This window comes from Drosophila elegans, unplaced genomic scaffold (assembly GCF_018152505.1).
Source record: "Drosophila elegans isolate 14027-0461.03 unplaced genomic scaffold, ASM1815250v1 contig_208, whole genome shotgun sequence".
NCBI lineage: Eukaryota > Metazoa > Arthropoda > Insecta > Diptera > Drosophilidae > Drosophila > Drosophila elegans.
The window spans coordinates 18,751,524-18,769,680 of NW_024545578.1; the positions used below are offsets into that span (position 1 = coordinate 18,751,524).

Genomic DNA, 18,157 nt, shown 5'->3' on the forward strand with positions numbered 1-18,157 from the left:
TTAACTGTTTTATTCGTTTAATTAATTTATAAATATTATTACATAACCTAGAAGTGTTTATTGTTTTTATCTTTTTGTGTGGGTTTGTGTGTTTAAATTAATTACAAAAATAGTTCAGTTGTAAGAAGAGCAGAATCGTAGTAATAATATTTAGAATTAGAATTTAGTTGAGCGAAAACGAAATAAGGATACAAAGGGAGGGGCCTGGAACTAAAGTACAAAAGCATACGTCTGTGTTTCCAAACAAAGATCGGTATATAGGCTTACTAACTAAATAGAAGCAGCGTAAATAATTAGGAGCTGGTTAAACACATAAAACTGAGCGATGGTGGGTACACAGGGGTGAGGTGTAAAGTGTAAGGTGTGCGGAGTTGGCTACAATTAGAGTACAATTTTCTGGTTGTATCGCTTTAATTTCCGTACATGTATAAATAGTTTTTCTGCTCACATCAGAGGGGCGATGGCCCTTGGGTTACGGGTTTTTTTTGTTTGGGGGTTTGGGGTTTTCGTTTGCATCCGCTTTATATACGCATCAAACAGTTACACAATAATCGGATCATCGGTAATAATTAGTTATAAATAATTAGTTAATGTATTATATATCATTAAATGTCCTCCGCTCCTCACTTCCTTCGCATGCCGAGGGACGCCGCACCATCCGTGTCTTGTTTGTGGTGCTGGTGCAGGAATCCCGGCTTGGGCTCCCGCAATCATGACGAGGATGCCGCCGACGAGTTCTTCGTGGAGCTGCCACCGCCACTGCCGCCCAGGCAGTTGCGCTGCTTCTCGATGTACACGTTGAGAAGCCTCACCTTGCTGGGATTCAGCACAGACAGCTTCGGCTTGACCTTCTCCTCGCCCAGCACAAAGTACAGCTTGACAATGCAGAAGACCGCCGCCTTGCGCACCATCGACTGCGTATCGTCCGCCGATCGTGCCAGATTCGGGAACACAATGTCCAGGTGGGCGTCCGTGATCTCGGAACCATGGTGTTCGGTCACCTCCAGCAGGATCTTGATGGCGCACAGGTTCGTGGGGAACTCGCCCGTCGCAATCACCGGATTGACAATGTTGATGGACAGATCCAGCGGCAGGGATGGTGCTATCCGTGGTATCATCGAGTCGATATCCCGCAAAGCCTCTTTGCTGTGCTGATAGCACTGGATGATCTTCAGCAGTATCAGCTCCAGGAAGTGCATCCAATTGTGGCGCATTTTATTGCTGCGCATTATCTTGCTGAGCACGTGCAAGCCGGCAATGACCACGTCCGTGTGCTCCGCCTCCAGAATGTTTAGCAGCATGCGCATGATCGACCTGAAGTGCTTGTTGGGCAGCTCACAGTTGCCGCCCTTGATGCAGATGCCCAGGTTCGTCAGCGACGTCTGCAGCAGCTCCACGGGCTGATCCTTTGTCAGCGTCAAGGCCACACGCACCACTTCGCTCTCCATGAGGTCGCTGGCCAGGATCAGTTCCCCGTTCTCGGCCATATTCAGCGAAACAGTCGGCACCTTCGCATCGCCCGTTGGGTGTGGCGATTTGGCATTCTGGCCAACTCGGTCCCGCTCCAGGTTGTCCAGCCGCATCGTGGCCGACTCCGGTGTGTTCGACTGCGTGGTGTTGGCCGACGACTGCGTCTTGGAGTTGGAAGACAGGGAGGCACACGAGTCCTGCTGGCCCTGATCGTGATACTGCAGGTGTCCGTTGAAGCCATTGGGCGCCAGCGCCGTCTGGTACTGACCGCCGAAGCAGTGCCGGATCTCCTCCGACGTCTTCTGGATGTTGTGCTGGATGGCGTCCAGTTCCGAGGAGAAGAGCAGCTCCTGCTCCACGGAGGACTGCCGCGAGCGGGGACTAGTGGAGCTCAGACTGAGCTGGTGGTGGCTCTGGAGCGAGGCAAACGGCCCAACCGACGGACTCTGCAACGGCTTGGGACTGCTACTGCTCAGCGGAGAGCTGCTTGGCGAATTGGCACCCGAATTGCCGCTTTGGCTCTGCCTGCGCATGTTCGACTGGATTAGGCTGCGGGCCGAGTCCTGGTATCCCTTTGGCAGGTTGGCCAACAGTCGTGTCATCTGCGGGGTGTTCAAATTGTACAGGGCCACCAGGCAACTCCTGGCCTGGGAGCGCAGCTCCATCGATTTCTGGTCCGCCGCCAGCTGGGCCAACTTAAGGACCGTCCGTTCGCAAGCCTGGCTCTGGTCGCTGGGAAAGTCACTGCTCTTGCAGTACGTGTTGGCCAGATCGGTGAGGAAGCGCAAGATGGCTAGGCGCGTCTTGGTTGTCGGCGTCTGCGTGGAGTCCGAGATGATCCTGAAGAGCTCCTTGAGCTGCAATTGCGTGGGGAAGTACTCGTGCACCACTTGCAGCGTCTTCCAGATCTTGCTGTGCATCGAGTTGAGGAGATCGGTGCCCAGTTTGTTGAACAGACGCGTCAGCAGGATGAAGAGCCAGTCGTGTAGCTCGGGCGCATGGACCAGAATCAGCTCGGTGACCGTGTCCAGGAACAGAGAGTACACCTTGGTGTGCGTGTCCATGAACATCTTGCGGAACATGTCCAGAACGCACTGCAGCTGCTGCTGCGACAGCTCCTTGCCATCGGCCAGGTACTGGGTAAGGCTGATCAGCCCGTCCTTCCTTTCAGACCAGTGCGTCGAGGCGCAAAACTGGATTATAGTTTCGATATCGTCAAAAGGCGCCCGCTGCGTGCTCCAGTCCAAACGGGTGTGGCTTCCACTCAGCGAATAGTTCGATTTGTTGCCTCTGGTGTAACTGGAGTCGAAAGATCGCTCCGAGCACACGGAACTGGCCTCGGAGTCAATGTCATCAGACTCGTCGCGTCCCAGCAGTTTCCTGCCCATCCTCATTCCGCCACTGCGCATGTAGTCTCCGGACACATAGTCCGGCTGCCCCTCATCTCCGACGCCCAGTGTGTGTTCTGCTTCACGGGATTGGGCCAAAAGGCGAGCTGCCGCCGAGGGCCTCACGGGATTGTTTCTCTCCGGCGTTCTTCGCGATCCCGCTCCCGTCGAGTACAAACTACGCTTCATCAGGCCGCCGCCAGATCTAGTTGGACTCGTTTCCCGGGAGCTCGCTGTGCTTCGGGGTATTCCAGAGGCCTTTTTGGGTATGGCGCCGGTGGCGCCACGATAGTAGCTACTGATTCCGCCATACTGATCCCGCAGCTTTGTGCTTGGCGAGGTGGAACGTGATCCTGGCTGTGACTGAGACACACCGGCTCGTCCCCGGGGGCGTGGCGTGACCGATCCCGGTGTGGTTGCCGGCGTGGAACCGCTGTTGGAATTCAAACGTGGCCTGGGCAATGATCCGCTAGCCGCTGCTCCAGTCGCCGATTGCTGGTTGGTGTTGCTGGGCCCCAGCGGCTTGCGTTGCCTCGAAAACAGGGTGTACTGTGCCCGGGCTTTGGCTCGCTGTGCAGCAGCTGTGTCCACAGCTGATATGGATCTCATGCTAGGCGTTGGCTTTTGCAGAGTTCCAGGGGTTCGGCCTATGCGGGATACAGTGCGTCTAGTTTCCGGTGCGGCCACATTCCCTCCACCTCCACCTCCACCTCCTCCGCCGCCTTCTCTTTCCCTTTCCAGTGCTCGCTGGGCAGCAATGTCCAACGTGCCATATATCTGATCCGCCAGATCCGGAAAGTGCCGCCTGAAGGCCCAGTAAGCGCACCTGGAATGACGGCGCGCATCGCTATCCGCATCGCCAATGGACTTCTTCAGGGTATCCCGCAGAATGGTGGAATGCCGCTCCAACGCCTTCGTCTGCCACTCCTCGAAGAGCAGCACCATCAGCTCGCAGAGCGTGGATCTAATATCTTTCGACTTTGACTGGTTTAGGGTGTCCGTGTAGATCTTGAGCAGCTTCGGCGCATGCGTGTACTTTATGATGTACTTGAGCGCCAGCGTGGAGGCGGAGGCTATGACCTTGGCGCTATTTTGGATCAGATTGATCAGCTGCTCCAAAATGCTCCAGCAGAAGGCGTCCAGCTTATTACGTAGTGTCTTGGACATGTAGGCGATGGTGATGCACGCCTCGCGGATCACCTGTGAGCGCAGTTCCTCTTTGAGGATGTCCAGAAAGCCTATGGACAGGTCCTTCAGCTGCACAGCCACAAACTGCGGCTGGGTGTGGTAGCTGAGTATGAGCAGCGAACGAATCTTCTTGAGAGCATCCACGCGCTTCTCCCAGTCCGCGTTTTTATCGCTTATGATTACCAGTATTTGCTTGTAGACGTCGTCCATGTCCTTGGCATGGAAGATGCTCAACTGCGGGACTGCCTCGAAACTTGACTCGAAGGTCTCCATGGTCACGGCGCCGGCATCGCCGCTCACATCGTTCACACTCGGTTTGGCGCGCATCGTGGAGGAGATGGCCGAGTGCAGTGGCCGCTTGATCATCCGGGTGGGTCGTTCCCTCAGCCCAATGTTGTCCGCCTCGTCCAGACCGACTCCGTTGCCATTGCCATTGGTGTTCTTGAGGGCGGAAGGCAGCAGTAGACCCTCCTGCTTGACCTGGTCGAATTTTTGCTCAAGCATCGCCAGCTTGGAAGCGGGCACGTCGTCCATGCGACGTAGGTCTGGTCGCAGGCGATCACCCACATGTTTGTAGATCTCCATCAGCGTCTGGATGGCCGACTCTCGCACATTAACCGTGGGATCGCCGAGAAGGGCACAAACTGGTGGAATATAGACGCGCACGCTCAGCTGCTGAGTGCCATACTCGTGCAGAGCATTCACTATCGTCTGCAGGAACTCCTCGCGCACCTTGGCGTTCTTGTGCTTGAAGCAGCTGGTGGCCAGCTTATCGATCAGCGCCTGGGGCGGAAGCACTCGGTGCTCCATGAGGTCGCGCAGCAGGAGTTGCGCCTTCTCGCGAACCGTGTCCCTGCTGTCCCCCAACCGATCGATCACATGTGGCAAAACGGTGGCTGTGTACGCATTGAAATCGCTGCCCAGTCGCCTGATTAGCTCCGAGAATGCCTCCAGGGATTTTTGTGCAATCTTAAAGTGGCTGCCCGTTAGCCAGGGCATCAGCCCGTCGATGAGGAAGCCCATGTCCGTGCAGACAATCGAGTTGGTTTCGTCGCTCAGGAATGTCACCAGATCCTCGGCGAGCTGCACCTTCACGCGCATATCGGCCTTGGGCATCTGCTGGATGAATCCATCCAGATCGCTGGGCTTGCGGTAGGCCATCGTTCCGTGTATGTTTCCGTCCTACGTGCTGTGACTGCAATAAACCAGGATAACGTGTTAGTGTAGCCGCAGTTTTGGCAAATTAAATAAATGTTGTATGAGACGGGCAAATTTTTGGCGCAAGGATGCAGTGGCCATAAAAGTGAAGGGCTATCAAATTGAAAATGAGAAACAAAATGTGTTATTTGTGTTTGCCAGGAAGTTTACAAGTGTACAGTACAAATTAAACTAAAATTCTGACCGAGTCGTCAGTATTTGGGATTCGTAAACTACTATGTGATATATTTTATTTCTATCTTATAATGTTTTAATAATTATTTTTTGGCCAATAATGCCAACTCTTAGTTTTAAAGCAAATTTGAAAAGTTGTGGTCGTTTAATGAGTCCCTCAAATATAAACGGTCGCAAATAAACGACAACTCTGTTCTTTTTATTTAAGCAAACCTTTACATTAGAAATTGTAATTTGTTTGTTTACTTTGTACACTGTAAACTTTTAAAAACTAAGAACACATTATCACAACATTAAAGCTTCAGAGAAGAATATGAAATATGAGCCATAGTGGGTAAATGATACGAGCTGCTTTGTACAAAGGAAGTGTTTTGCCCTAAACTGAAAAATGAAGGATATTTAAGATACCTTTTGTTTAAAACTCAAAAGCAGTGACTAATAGGAAGCTGTATGATGCAGCCTTTATCCTCCCTAATGAAATGTTCCCGCCAAATCCTGTACTTGCTCATTTATCGCTTTTCAATTGTGGAGCGCTCGTGCGCAGAAGAGCGCCACCAAAGTGGCAAGAAGCAGCAGCAGCAACAGCCGCAGTAAGTTGGCCAACAATTTGCGTGTGAGGTGAAGTCACAGAGCCAGAATGGCGATAAAACGAGAGAGGAGTGGCGAAGTGGGCTCAAAGAGAGCTGGAAAAGTAGGTGAACGGCTGTGCGGGTGGGGATGGGCATGGATACATGGCGGTATGGCTATATGGCTATGTGGATACTTGGGTACTTGACTGCCAGAGTTGCAGGAGGGTTTTGGGGCTACAGACACCCAGATGGTGGGGCGTTGTTACGTGCACGAAACGTGAATCATCTCAGGGGCGCCGAGAGCGTGACGAAGTCAGGGGAAAAGTGGGTGGCGGACAGGAAGCAACGTGCTCTGTCTATGGATTTACCATATATATGGGGATTCGAATGGCAACATTTTTGGCATTGTGCTCTGCCGTCACAAAACAACATTTTGCTTGCGAAGAGCAATATTATTTATATGCACTGCAAAATAAGCAGCTCAATATCAGATCAATAATACCATTAGAAATTGTAATCTTTAATTGGGGTGGATTCAGACTAATTCGTAAGCAACTGTTTTTAGTAATAAAGCTTAAAGTTCAAACACAGCCGCAGGGCAATAAATTTTAGATAATTTTAATTTTTAACAACGAACCGTACTTAATAAAATGTATGAGTATTTTTATTTAAATTGTATTAATCTGTTAGATCCTTATACCTGGTACAGAATGTATTTATAAATCATGAAATTGATGCTCGTTTCATATAAAGATTTCTTTCTGTGTAAAATTGGAATGGCCAGAATGAGATAATATATCTAAATTACTAAGCAACAACAGCGACTTGTTGAGAGAGCGAAGAGAACTCAGTGGAGAATAGGTTTCTCACTCAACTAAAAATTAGCATTTGCATACGCAATTTTCTATTAATAAAAAACATCAACACAACTTGCTTTCGTAACTATTTTTCAGGGTTTTTCGCGGCGATAAGATATGAACTTGTTAATCAAACTGTTGGAATTCGAGGTTAAAATTAACCTATCAAAATGTTTGCCAGCAGCTGGTCTGCTCGACGGATTTTTTTGGTAAATTAATTGTTGAAAAATAGCCGGCGACGACGTCATTCCGCGGCTAAATGTCACAAGAAGAGAGTGAAAAAGAGCGAAGAAAGAGCGGAAAAATGTTTTATTTTAACACATTTTGTTTTTGTATCTTTAAGATACGCACTCTCAAGCACACACACACACACACACACACACACATACCTATTTGCAAATCCGGCTGCGCTGCTTCTTCTTCTTCCTACTTCTCCTCCTCCTCTTCTTCCTTGCTTTTTTGTTTTGGGCTGGGTCGCAGCAGCAATAAAAAAAAAATCAACAACTGCTAACTGTTGTTGCCCTTTGGCAAGCCGAAGAATTGATTTTCCAGCCGTCGGTTGAAAAACGCGTTGCCAAATACCGCAAATACGCGTGACGAGTTGACTAAATTTACTTTCGAGCACAGCCAAATTGAACAATTGCCCCCAAAAAAAGTAGAGATCACAGTTTTGCTCTTCCTATTTCGTTTGTTTTCTTGCTGTTGTTTTTGGGGCAGCGCAGTCAGTTTCACTTTGTCATTGGTATTTGTTGTTGCCGTCTCTCTACCGTTATTGCTGGCTGCGACAACAACAAAAGCTACGAAATTCCAGCAGCGCTAGTTTTTCTCCCTCACTCCTGCTCTCTCCCGTTCTGGCTTTAGAGATGACGCGCTTGGGGTCAGAGGTTTTGGTTTTGCACTTTGTTTGTGGTCGCCGAGCGTTTGCTGTGCCCGGCAAACATCACATTTTGCTGCGCCTCGGCATCGATTGTTTGTCTGCCACGGCTTGCGGTTAATTACACGGTTTTTGGCTTAAATTTAGCAGCAAATCGTCAGTCCGTTGCGTTGCGAAAAAAGTTACCTAGAGATGGGAAAAATTCGATACCAACATCGGTATTATCGATGTTTAAAAATAGGTTATATCGATGTTTGGCAGGGATCATCGATGACTTTCCATCTCTAACTACACATTTTCGCACAGTTTACTTTTTACTCCTGTTCTTGTACACTGTTAACTTTTCAATCCACGGCTTGCACACTGTCTGTTAAAACTCTACATTACCAACCACTCATAAACAAATATGTAAACATAAATTTGGTTTTAACTAAACTTGCCGGCACTGTTTTAAGGCTCTCAGAAAATTTAATTCTAATACTTACAAAACTATTATTCATTTATTTATTTTTTCTTATAAATAAAAGTAATACAAGTTATTAACCTTTCAATGGCTTAAGAAATATAGCCGCTGAAAATTGTATTTTAAGCATCAATAAATACGGATATTTTCCGCCAAAACATCGGTGGTATCGATGTCTGACTGAATTTTGTTTTGCATGCGCTTTGCCGTTACAATAATTCGGTGTTGCCAACTATGTAAAACAGCTCTCGCGTTGCCAAATAAATTAAAAACAAATTTAAGCCGTTTTTTGAATGTTAAAAAAACTGAAATTCCGTATGTTTTTATTCTTAATATTTTTGATGTCATACTAAAAATGTTTTAGGTTAAATAAAATAATGTGTTACGCAACTGTCCTAATAGGCAGAATGTGAAAACATATTTTAAGAAACAAATTTAATATAAAAATACTTTCCCATCCTCTTCGTTCAAACATTATATTAATAAAATCGTATCTTGCGACTGTAAAATCATGTTTAACTGCTATACATTTTTTATTTTAAAGTGCCATGAACAATTCTTTTTTTATTTTACTTTTATAACTTGTTCATAACTGTTTTTCAAGGCTTTTACAAGTTTTAATCAGAATTCAGCCTTGTTAGGGATTTAAAGGCCAACAAATTGTTTTTTAAATTTGGACAATGTAGAAAAAATTTTTTTAAACACGTAATTTATTGTTATTTTATCATAAAAAATATTTTATATAATAATATTATCATATTGGCCAGTCCTCTGCGCCCCTTGGAGAAAAGGTGCTTTGCGGTGAAGCACCAAAAGGTGGTTTATAGAAGAGAAAATGTGTAAAGAATTTACAAATGTGTAATCAAGATTCACCTCACCGGCGCTCCCATTACAGATAGCAGCGACAAGCTGCTTGATTGGCGTTTTATTTAGTAAATAGCAATTGTCATTACTATGCAAATTAATTGTAATTGACACCAGCTGGTTTCCTATTTAGTTGCCAAGTGGATCGCACGTGTCGGCAATCAACAGATGGCAGAATAATGTAACCATAAGCCCGCCGCCTTATCGTATGACTGAATGAATGCTCATTTAAATAAATGGAAAACCTCACGAGCTGACTACCAATTCAAGAAATTTATTGTGCAAGTCTCATCAAATACTGGAATTGGAATTCCTCAGACTAAACTAATTTAATTACGGTTTTTATCAGTCTTTGTTGACCTGGTGGACGGCCTGAGCCCGTCCGGACGGATCCTCCGGACAGCCCCAATCGAGGCGTGGCACCCATCTCACCACGGTTCGGGCGGCAGATTCTCCGGGAAATTGTTCGGCGAAAATGCAGCGATAGTAGAAGGCCTCTTTGGTGGTGGGCGTGTTGAAGGGAAACCGTAGAGCGGCTCCGGCGAATTCCTCGTCGCTAACGTGACTAGTGGCCACCCTGCGGATGCTGTCGATCCAATCGTAGCCCACTCCATCGGAGAACTGCTCCTTTTGCCGCCAGAGGACTTCATCTGGTAGGTAGTTATCCGCAAAAGCAGCGCGCAGGACGTACTTCTCCAAGCGCTTTTGCTGCTCTCCTCCAAATTTGTTAAGCGGTCCCGGTATCTTATCCTCCGGCCTGATTTGCATAACATGGTTAACGAAACCCGTGTCCAGGAAGGGCACTCGCAACTCCACTCCCTTGGCCATGGCCACCTTGTTGGCTCTTAAACAATCAGATAAATGCAGCTGCCGCACTCTCTTCACCAGCTCCTCGTGGAAATCCACGTAGTTTGGAGCCTTGTGGAAGTACAGATACCCACCAAAGATCTCATCTGCTCCTTCGCCCGAAAGAATCATCTTAATACCGGTGCTCTTGATATACCTAGCCAGTAGCAACATGGGCAAACTACATCTCACAGTGGTAACATCGTAGGTTTCCAGGTGGAAAACGATATCCCTTATGCCATCCAGAGCCTCGTCGATTTCAAAGATGATCTCCTTGTGATCGCTGTCTATATACTTGGCCACATGCCGGGCAGCCTGGAAGTCGGGTGCATCTTTAAGGCCCACAGAGAAGGTTTTCAGACGAAAGCTGGGATCCTTTTCCCGCATTATCTTTGTGGCTATGGAGGCTATAAGACTAGAATCCACTCCGCCAGACAGTAGGGCTCCTAGGTGCACATCACATTGCAGATGACTGCGCACAGCGGACTCCAAGTTGGCTCGAAGTAGGGCTAAGTCGCAAGATTGGCTGGGCACCTCCGAGATCCACGGTTGCTCGAACTGCCAGCAGGTTTTCAGCTCGCCAACCCTGCCAAAACGAGCCTCGCCAGGCGTAAAAGTCTCCACCTTGGTGCAGGTGTCCACCAGGCACTTCATCTCAGAGGCAACCCAAAGGTTTCCCGCCGCATCCTCGCCCACGTACATGGGTATGATACCAAAGGGATCTCGTGCCAGTAGGACTTCTTTGGTCCTTCGATCGTACAGGGCAAAAGCAAACATTCCGGTAATATATTGCAGTAGATCCTTGCCGTAATCCTTGTACAGCTCCAGTATCACATGGCAATCACTTTTCGGTTTGTAGAAGCCACGTTTTTTTGCTATCTCAGCCGAAAGTTCCAAATAGTTGTAGATCTCTCCGTTGGCCACCAGGATAAGGTTGCCATCTTCAGAGACGAAGGGTTGGTCGCCCATTTCAACGCCCACAATTCGCAGCCGTTCGTGCACCATGGCCACTCCTTCAGAGGGGATTACATAGACGCCCGTGGAATCCGGACCACGATGCCGCTGTTTTCCACTTTGCCGGTAGGCCAGCTCCCTCAAACTGTGTTTGCTGCCACGCAGGAATTGCGGGGGAATCGGTTTGCCGTCCCTCGAAAATATGGAAAATATGCCACACATCGCTTGCTTTATTTTTTTTAAATTTAATTTAAATACTTGACCAAGCGCGGTCTGAACTTTGCGAATTCCGAAAGCTGAATGAAGGTTTTTACTGAGCAGCACTCTTATTTATTGCCAAAGCTCTCTGGCTTCGGCTCTCTTTATTTCTTTTTAGTCGCTCACTTAACCTGTTCTGCTGATTTCCACGTGCTACCAGTTTCGTCACCCGTTTTCTAGAATAGAAAAGCCTGCAGCCAAAAATTCCCCGAAATTGGGGGAACTTAAAAAAAAATCACTATGAATGATTTGCTTGTATTTATTTGTTTATGCTTAACACAGTCTTATCAAAAGTGGAACAGCTGTCAGTGGCTAAAAAACTTGATAAAGAATACGCCGGGTAGCTCTGTTTACCATGCTCTATGTTTTGTTCTCTCTGGATACTCTCTAGGTTACCAGCTGATTATTTTTTATCACTGATTTCGTCACCCAATTTACACTTTCTCAGAGTACATTGATTATTCTATCAATTATGTATGGATTACTCAAAATTGAGCAAGCTAATTAACACAGATGTCTATTTATAAAATTTGAGAAAATAAAACAATAAAACAATTAAGTCAATGTTTATGGCTTTTATGAAGAATATGATTAGTTTCATATGACTTTAAATTAATTTCTTTATAATATTAGTAACTTCTGAGTATCCTACAATTTTAATGAACAAAATATAATTGTTTTAATTTTCATAATAATAATCTTTAATGAAAAAAATATTTAATTTAATTTTAGTTTTATTCATGAAAAAATGTAATTTTGTATTCATGATTATAAGGGTATTTAGCTGACTATTATTTATTTCTTATTTCTCTTGTTGTTACTCGATTTTGGCAGAGTGCCAGTGGGTCAAAAAAAAAAAGAGTGGGTAAATCAATCAGCAGAGAGGGAGACCGGTTTCTTGCTGTTCTCTCAAAATGTTTGCGCTCAAACTATGTTATCATACATTTGTGAAATATTATACTGACTGCAACTGAAATTTAAGGAATTGTTTGCTTAAAATAATTCTTTAAAGTTAAAGTGGAAATAAAAAATCTGAAATGTGGTTAGTTTGTTCCATTTTATTTTATTTTAGACATCTATTTATATATAATAGTTTAACCCATCTCTTAATTGAACTATAAAAGATTTCAAATTATTCAATCACACTTATCACTTATAAAAAGCTATTGAACATCTCGTGACTATTTTACGAAAATATAATAAATCATAGTTGAAGACTTTTTTATAAAACATATCAAAACGTTTGAATAACATTTACTTAATCTCCTGGCTCGTTACGAAAAGCTCTTTAACATCTCTTGACCATCCGCACCAACATGATGTTAACCAAAAAGCTCGCGCTGTTGGCTAACATGGCGCCAAGCATACAGGTGGTTGCCGCTGGTCCACGTAGCCGTACTTTGAGACTTCGGTCCATGCGATAAATATGTCAAGTGCTTACAGATAAACAGAAATCTCCCGTGTTTAATTATGCAGACGTTTTAATTACGCATCTAACACTGACGAATTTGGATAGTGATGTCATACTGGATGGAGCGAGCCACAGTAAATAACCACGATTTATAACCCGAGGGTCCCGAGTCCGCTCCTGGGCGTTCGGCGTGCGCGCTTGTTGCTTCCAAGTCGTTTTGTCGGCGACGAGCGATTCAATTCAGTTGCCGATGGAACGCGACACTGTGCGGCAGGAAGTTGCGTATACGACGCATTGTCATTCGGCCAGCGGCGCGAATCGGAAGTCCTTTCTTCGCGCGCTCCTCGAATTCGCCTTTTCTTTTTCGAGAACCCAACAAGGTGCTAAGTGCGTGTAATTAGTCGAAATTTAATTAATTGAAAAGAATTTAAAATTGAGTTACCTTGAGGCAATGGAGGCTGGTAAGCCGAAAAGTGAATTTTGGTGGCGAAGTGATTCCCGCCGGAAATTGTGCGTAAAAATAATACGACCCCTGGCAGAAGCTAGTCAAGTTTAAAAGAGTTTTAAGAAAGTTTTTAACAACAGTGTAACAGAAAAGAACGGATTTTTCGTTATGGTTTACTTTAAAGGTTATAAATGAAATTTAGTACAACCAAAGTTTCTTGAATTAATTTTAATGAAGACGGGTTTAAAATTCAATTAAATATAATTACACTTTAAATAGTTTTGTTGAAACTCTTTTTATTAATTTACTAAGTCGGCTAATAGTAATAAAATAACAACAATGAAAATAAAGTTAAATAAAACTTTATAATTCAATTACATTTAAACAAATGTTGTTGCTGACCCACTTACTCAAATGTAAACCTTATATTTTTAATCAATTGAAGATGATTGTCAATAAAAGTGCGGCAATTTATTTGCCTTTGAAAGCCTTAATTAAAATGCTTAATTGGGATGAAAATAAATTGAAGACATATCAATCTTAAAATTACATTTAAAATCAGAAAAGTTTATCCAGCTTCTCCGACTAAAAACCATAAAAACGGACACAACTTTCAACACGAAAAGTGAAGGTAAATTTATGTGCTACTCAAAAATATCAAATCAAAATCAAATAAAGCAAACTTTTTATTGGCGCCGAGCCCGAAAATCGAAGGGAATCGAGCATGACCTATTACTGTCACGTCCGTTTCCGGAATTCCGGGAAAGATGGCCAAAAACACGAGCCACCAACTTTTGGGTCACGTTTGCTGGTTTCGAACGAATTTAAATGGACCGAGACCCATTTTTCTAGATCGAGATGCACATTGCCATAAAATCAGTAATAAATAGAGCAACCGAAATGTTGGGGCCAATTAATTAAAAAGTTTTCGCGCTGCCAAAATCAAATCAACAATTTTCCCAAGTATTTAGGCGTAAAATTCGAATTGGAAGTTTTAACAATCAAGTGGCCGTAGGGAGATTGATGTTCTACATACAGAAAAATTATTTATGAAATCAAAATATTGTTTTCAAGACCTTACATGCTTGTTTTAATCACCCTAAACTGTGAGTGGAAATATATAATTAAGTTCCAGAAAGTCTTGATTTCTCACTAATGTAGACTCATGATTCTTTATTTATCACCCAATTCGATGATAAAATGCATTCTTGCGCTGAATCACAGATATGCTTAGGATAAAATTGGATTAAAGTATACAAGTTTTTATACAAGTTAAATTAAAGTGAATTAATATACATATATAAAATGAGCATAACTAATTTTTGTTTTGTAAAGCATAAATACTCATATATGAATATTATTTTTTGAATGAAATTTGTTTTTTAAATCAAAACTGTTTGTGTATGGTAATCTTGGAATTTAAGATTTAATATTCCAAAATTCACAGCTTTGTAAATTGTGTTTTGATTTTATTTCCTCAGTGCATGTGGCTTGCTGTTGTTTAAGGATACGCTGTGAGAAAATGGATACGGATGCGATAGAAATGGATAACCGTGTTGTCTGCAGCCGGCGGAAATCAATTCGCATTACTGCAGCCTCAGCGAGCTGCCCAAAAAACTTTGTGCGCAGCGGGCAAAACGCAAATAAATTGGTGGTTTTAAACCCGCTCGAATTGGGGGTTGATTAGAGAACGTAGACCCTTTGGGCTTAATACCTGCCACCCACCATTTGTCTAGCCGGGCGGAGTGCTTGACCCCGAGGTGACCCTAAAAATAGGCGTGTGCAGCCTCCACCCGGGCTATTTTTAATCGCTCGCTCCTTCACTGTCGCTATCTTTAAGCTCTTAATTAGTTTCATTTTTTGTGGCGACCACAATGTGACGTGACACAAATTCGGGTTTTGGCACAAATAGTTGAATGACCAGCAGTGAAACGACAAAAGCATAGTCTCCTTTTTAGCCCCAAAAGGACACGCCCACGGCTAATTGGTTTCAGTGAGTGTGTGAGTGTGTAAATGTGTGCTAGCGTATGTGTGCGACTGTTTGTCATAATCAAATATCTTAACACGCAAGCTCAGACCTTTTGCGCTTCTTTTGGCCTGGGGTTTTGCCACCTTTTCTGGACCCTAATGGCACGGCCACTAATCGGAGCAAAAAGTTGCCACTGCTGCAGTTCTTAATTAGCTATTTGACGCATTATGCTGCCGAGCTTGTTGGCATGTGCGGGCATTAAGTCCGCTCCTGTTTGCAGGATTAGTCCCTGAAAGGTGAAATTAACTGGGCCCAGACTGAAGAGAATGATGCATAATAAGCGGCGAGTTCCTGGACAAAAAGAGGTGGCTTAAAAAGGATACAGCTGGACAGAGGGTCAAGTGCCAGGGCAGAGGCTAATAGGTAGTTAATTTAATCCACACTGTAAGCAGTCCCAGCTTAAATGAAAGCCGAATGAAAGCAGCAAAGCTGTATGTTTAAGAAAAAAAATATACAAACGCAAATTGGCCAAATAATTAATGGGAAAGGTGAGCAGATCCTGAACGAACTATTACTTAATACTTTAACTTTAATTCAAAAAGTTAGTTGTTATAAATATGTCTTGACAGACATACATATTTGAAATATACGTAGAATTAATTAATTAATACAAGAACTCAACTTAACAGCTGACTTGTAAATGTCTGTCTTTATTTCCTTGAAATAACCAATAAATTAACCACATTTATTCAAAACCGAGCTTCTATTCATTGAACATTCAATAAGCTACCACCCAGTGCAGTTGGCTTCACTGTCAATCACTCAGTTCAATTGAAATTTATCCATAATGAGGCATCTGCGAGACAGCCTTGACATTGAGATACAAGTTACACGATACAAGATGCATTGAGTAGCCAAAGGCAGCGGCAGATACAAATACTATATATACACAGGCACAAAAGAGAAATACAAACATTCTGCAGTTATTTTTATGATTGAATCAATAAGGCGCATTGGGAAGGTCAACTTGAGACTAGGACTTGGCCCTGTGGAACGTGGCCTCTGGCGACCTGTTGAACTGAGCAAAGCAGAGCAGAGCAGAGAAATCCGATCGAATACCTTTAATATTAGCTGGAAACAACACTTGGCTGATTTTATGGCACCCCTAGGCAAAGTATTTAATGAATTTATTTATGCCTCAATCACACAATTTAATTCAATTCGCGCAGAGACTTCAGCAAGGCGATTCGATGGAAGAGTCCTTGAAAACAACATTCATTTAACTTTAGAGCGGTGGACGGAGTGCTGGAAATTTAATATGCCCAGCGACAAGTAAATAAAAGTAAAGTATCCGCCGGGGAGAGACATCATGGCGTATACTTAATATACTTTACACCGCATCTAGGCTGAAAAGTTTACCTCAGCCAGGAGGCCACGTGTCGCTAAGCAGCTCAAAGGAAACTCAGAATGAGGGAACTTTTTGTAACTTTATGTCATATGAGATAAATGGCAGAATAATTGTCTCCTACGCCGCATTTAATTTAGTTTCATCTTGACTAGACTCTTTACAAGTTTCCCATGCCCAGAAAAAGATAGGGGATTGGGGCCAGAAAAAGGGGTACTTGACACACCGCTCCCCAGACGACAGGATCCGGTTTGCCTTTGTGTGCGTTGCCAACGGAAACTTATGGCTCAGCAGTTTTGGCAGCGTTAATTGTCCTGGTTGCTGTAACTGTTACTGTTACTGCCACTGCCACTGCTTTCGCTCCAAAACATTGTAGCCCAGTTTTGGCCTGGCTCAAAACTTGTGGCTGCAATGACCATACAACCAGCAACTGCCTTTAATCCTGACTGAAAGATACTCTTAAATAAAAAAAACTACCACAAATAAACAGCAATCTGGCCGTTTGAACGGAGAAAATGTTTATTTTAATTACAATATTGGCAAGCAACTATTGAAATTGAAAACTGTAAAAGAAACTTAGTTGTCGGTCTGTTTTCTCTTTATCTGATTGATTTCATTCTCATTTGTTATTTTAATTCAATAAATCGTATTTCCTTATATATATAACATTTATATTGTTTCCTTTTGTTTCATATAAAAATAAAAATTAATGGGACACTATTTACCTGACTTTAAAATTCAAGTAGGTACATTTTATTTAAAGAAATTTATTTAGGTAAAAAATATTTTTTGTTAACCATTTTCTATAAAATTTTAATTTTTATATTTTTAGGACTCATCAAAGTAATTTTTTAGGAACTTTTTTTTTAAGATTTATATACAATTTGGATAATTTGTTTGTTACTCTTTATTCTCAGGTTGCTTTCAAAAACACAAAATAAATCAATTTACAATCATATAAGAAAATTACGTATATACGCATTTTAGAAAATGTTTTAATTTAGCAGGGCATATATAATTCCTTTTAGAATGAACCCCAATACAGGCGCACCACAGTGTACGTAGTTGCCTTTTGTTTATGTCTGTCGAATTGCTGCCAAGGCTGCGCTGCAATCGAAAGCGAGGAGGAGGAAAGCCAAAGCAAAACAAAACAAGCCACCCGAAAAATTGCAACCACCGGGGGAAAACTTTCTCCCAACAACTTGGCTGGCGGTTTTGGCAGACGCAACTTTTCCCCTCCCTCTCTGCCTGCATTTGGGCCGTTTAGTCGTTGGACAAATAAATCAGACAAAAGTCTGCCCCAGAAATCACTTAAGCTGCCTGGGAATAGATAAAATTCCAAAAACCCATGAACAGAACATAAACAAATTGTAAAAATAAATGTATAGATATGGCGGAATTTTTTTTTTTTTTGCTTGTCCATCATAGTGAGGTGTCAGAAATATTGAGATGAAAAAATATTTGGCTAATACAATTTAATACCAAGCTTTGTCGGCTTTAAACTGCATTCTTCACTGGCTGATGCCAATTGTGGACTAAGCCAGATCTGGCTGGTTTCAATGGCTTTGACTGCCTTAAAAGGCACCGAACATAAAATCCATTTAAGCGGAGTGTCATAATATAAAACCTCCGAATGACTCACTGTTTGCCAGCCAAACAGAAAACTACAAAAAAGTGATAAAATATAATTTTCGCTTCTGAATTGTTCAAAGAACCGACACAGATACAGATACAGATACAGATACGGATACAGAATTAAATGCACACATTTTTAGTTGGCTGACTTTGCTTTCTTCTCAAATTT

The 18,157-nt window shown here is 43.4% G+C and overlaps 3 protein-coding genes across 6 annotated transcripts in view; 1 reads left to right on the forward strand and 2 right to left on the reverse strand.

Moving 5' to 3' along the window:
- Positions 1 to 392: 392 nt before the first annotated feature.
- LOC108142459 (CLIP-associating protein) lies at positions 393 to 7,927 on the reverse strand. The gene is made up of 2 exons (XM_017266336.2): positions 7,254 to 7,927; positions 393 to 5,241 (listed from the first exon to the last, which is right to left on the reverse strand). The coding sequence occupies exon 2, from the start codon at positions 5,205 to 5,207 to the stop codon at positions 711 to 713; it is 4,497 nt and encodes a 1,498-aa protein (XP_017121825.1). The 5' UTR covers positions 5,208 to 5,241; positions 7,254 to 7,927; the 3' UTR covers positions 393 to 710.
- A 1,392-nt stretch (positions 7,928 to 9,319) lies between these two features.
- LOC108142795 (asparagine synthetase [glutamine-hydrolyzing] 1) lies at positions 9,320 to 11,172 on the reverse strand. The gene has a single exon (XM_017266845.2). It carries the CDS (start codon positions 11,085 to 11,087, stop codon positions 9,411 to 9,413), a length of 1,677 nt encoding a protein of 558 aa, XP_017122334.1. The 5' UTR covers positions 11,088 to 11,172; the 3' UTR covers positions 9,320 to 9,410.
- Positions 11,173 to 12,793: 1,621 nt separating this feature from the next.
- LOC108142699 (adenylyl cyclase 78C) overlaps positions 12,794 to 18,157 on the forward strand; it is a 35,228-nt gene continuing 29,864 nt past the window's right edge. For 3 of the 4 annotated variants that reach the window (XM_017266709.2, XM_017266712.2, XM_017266713.2), the window contains exon 1: positions 13,317 to 13,610. The gene's annotated coding sequence lies outside the window, so the exon portion shown is untranslated. Of the gene's footprint in view, positions 13,045 to 13,316; positions 13,611 to 18,157 lie in introns of those variants that run through there. The other variant, XM_017266710.1, reaches the window with a different exon arrangement.

Bases quoted from the DNA above. Each gene is read 5' to 3' on its own strand.
- LOC108142459 (XM_017266336.2), bottom strand. From the start codon at position 5,207: ATGGCCTACCGCAAGCCCAGCGATCTGGATGGATTCATCCAGCAGATG.
- LOC108142795 (XM_017266845.2), bottom strand. From the start codon at position 11,087: ATGTGTGGCATATTTTCCATATTTTCGAGGGACGGCAAACCGATTCCC.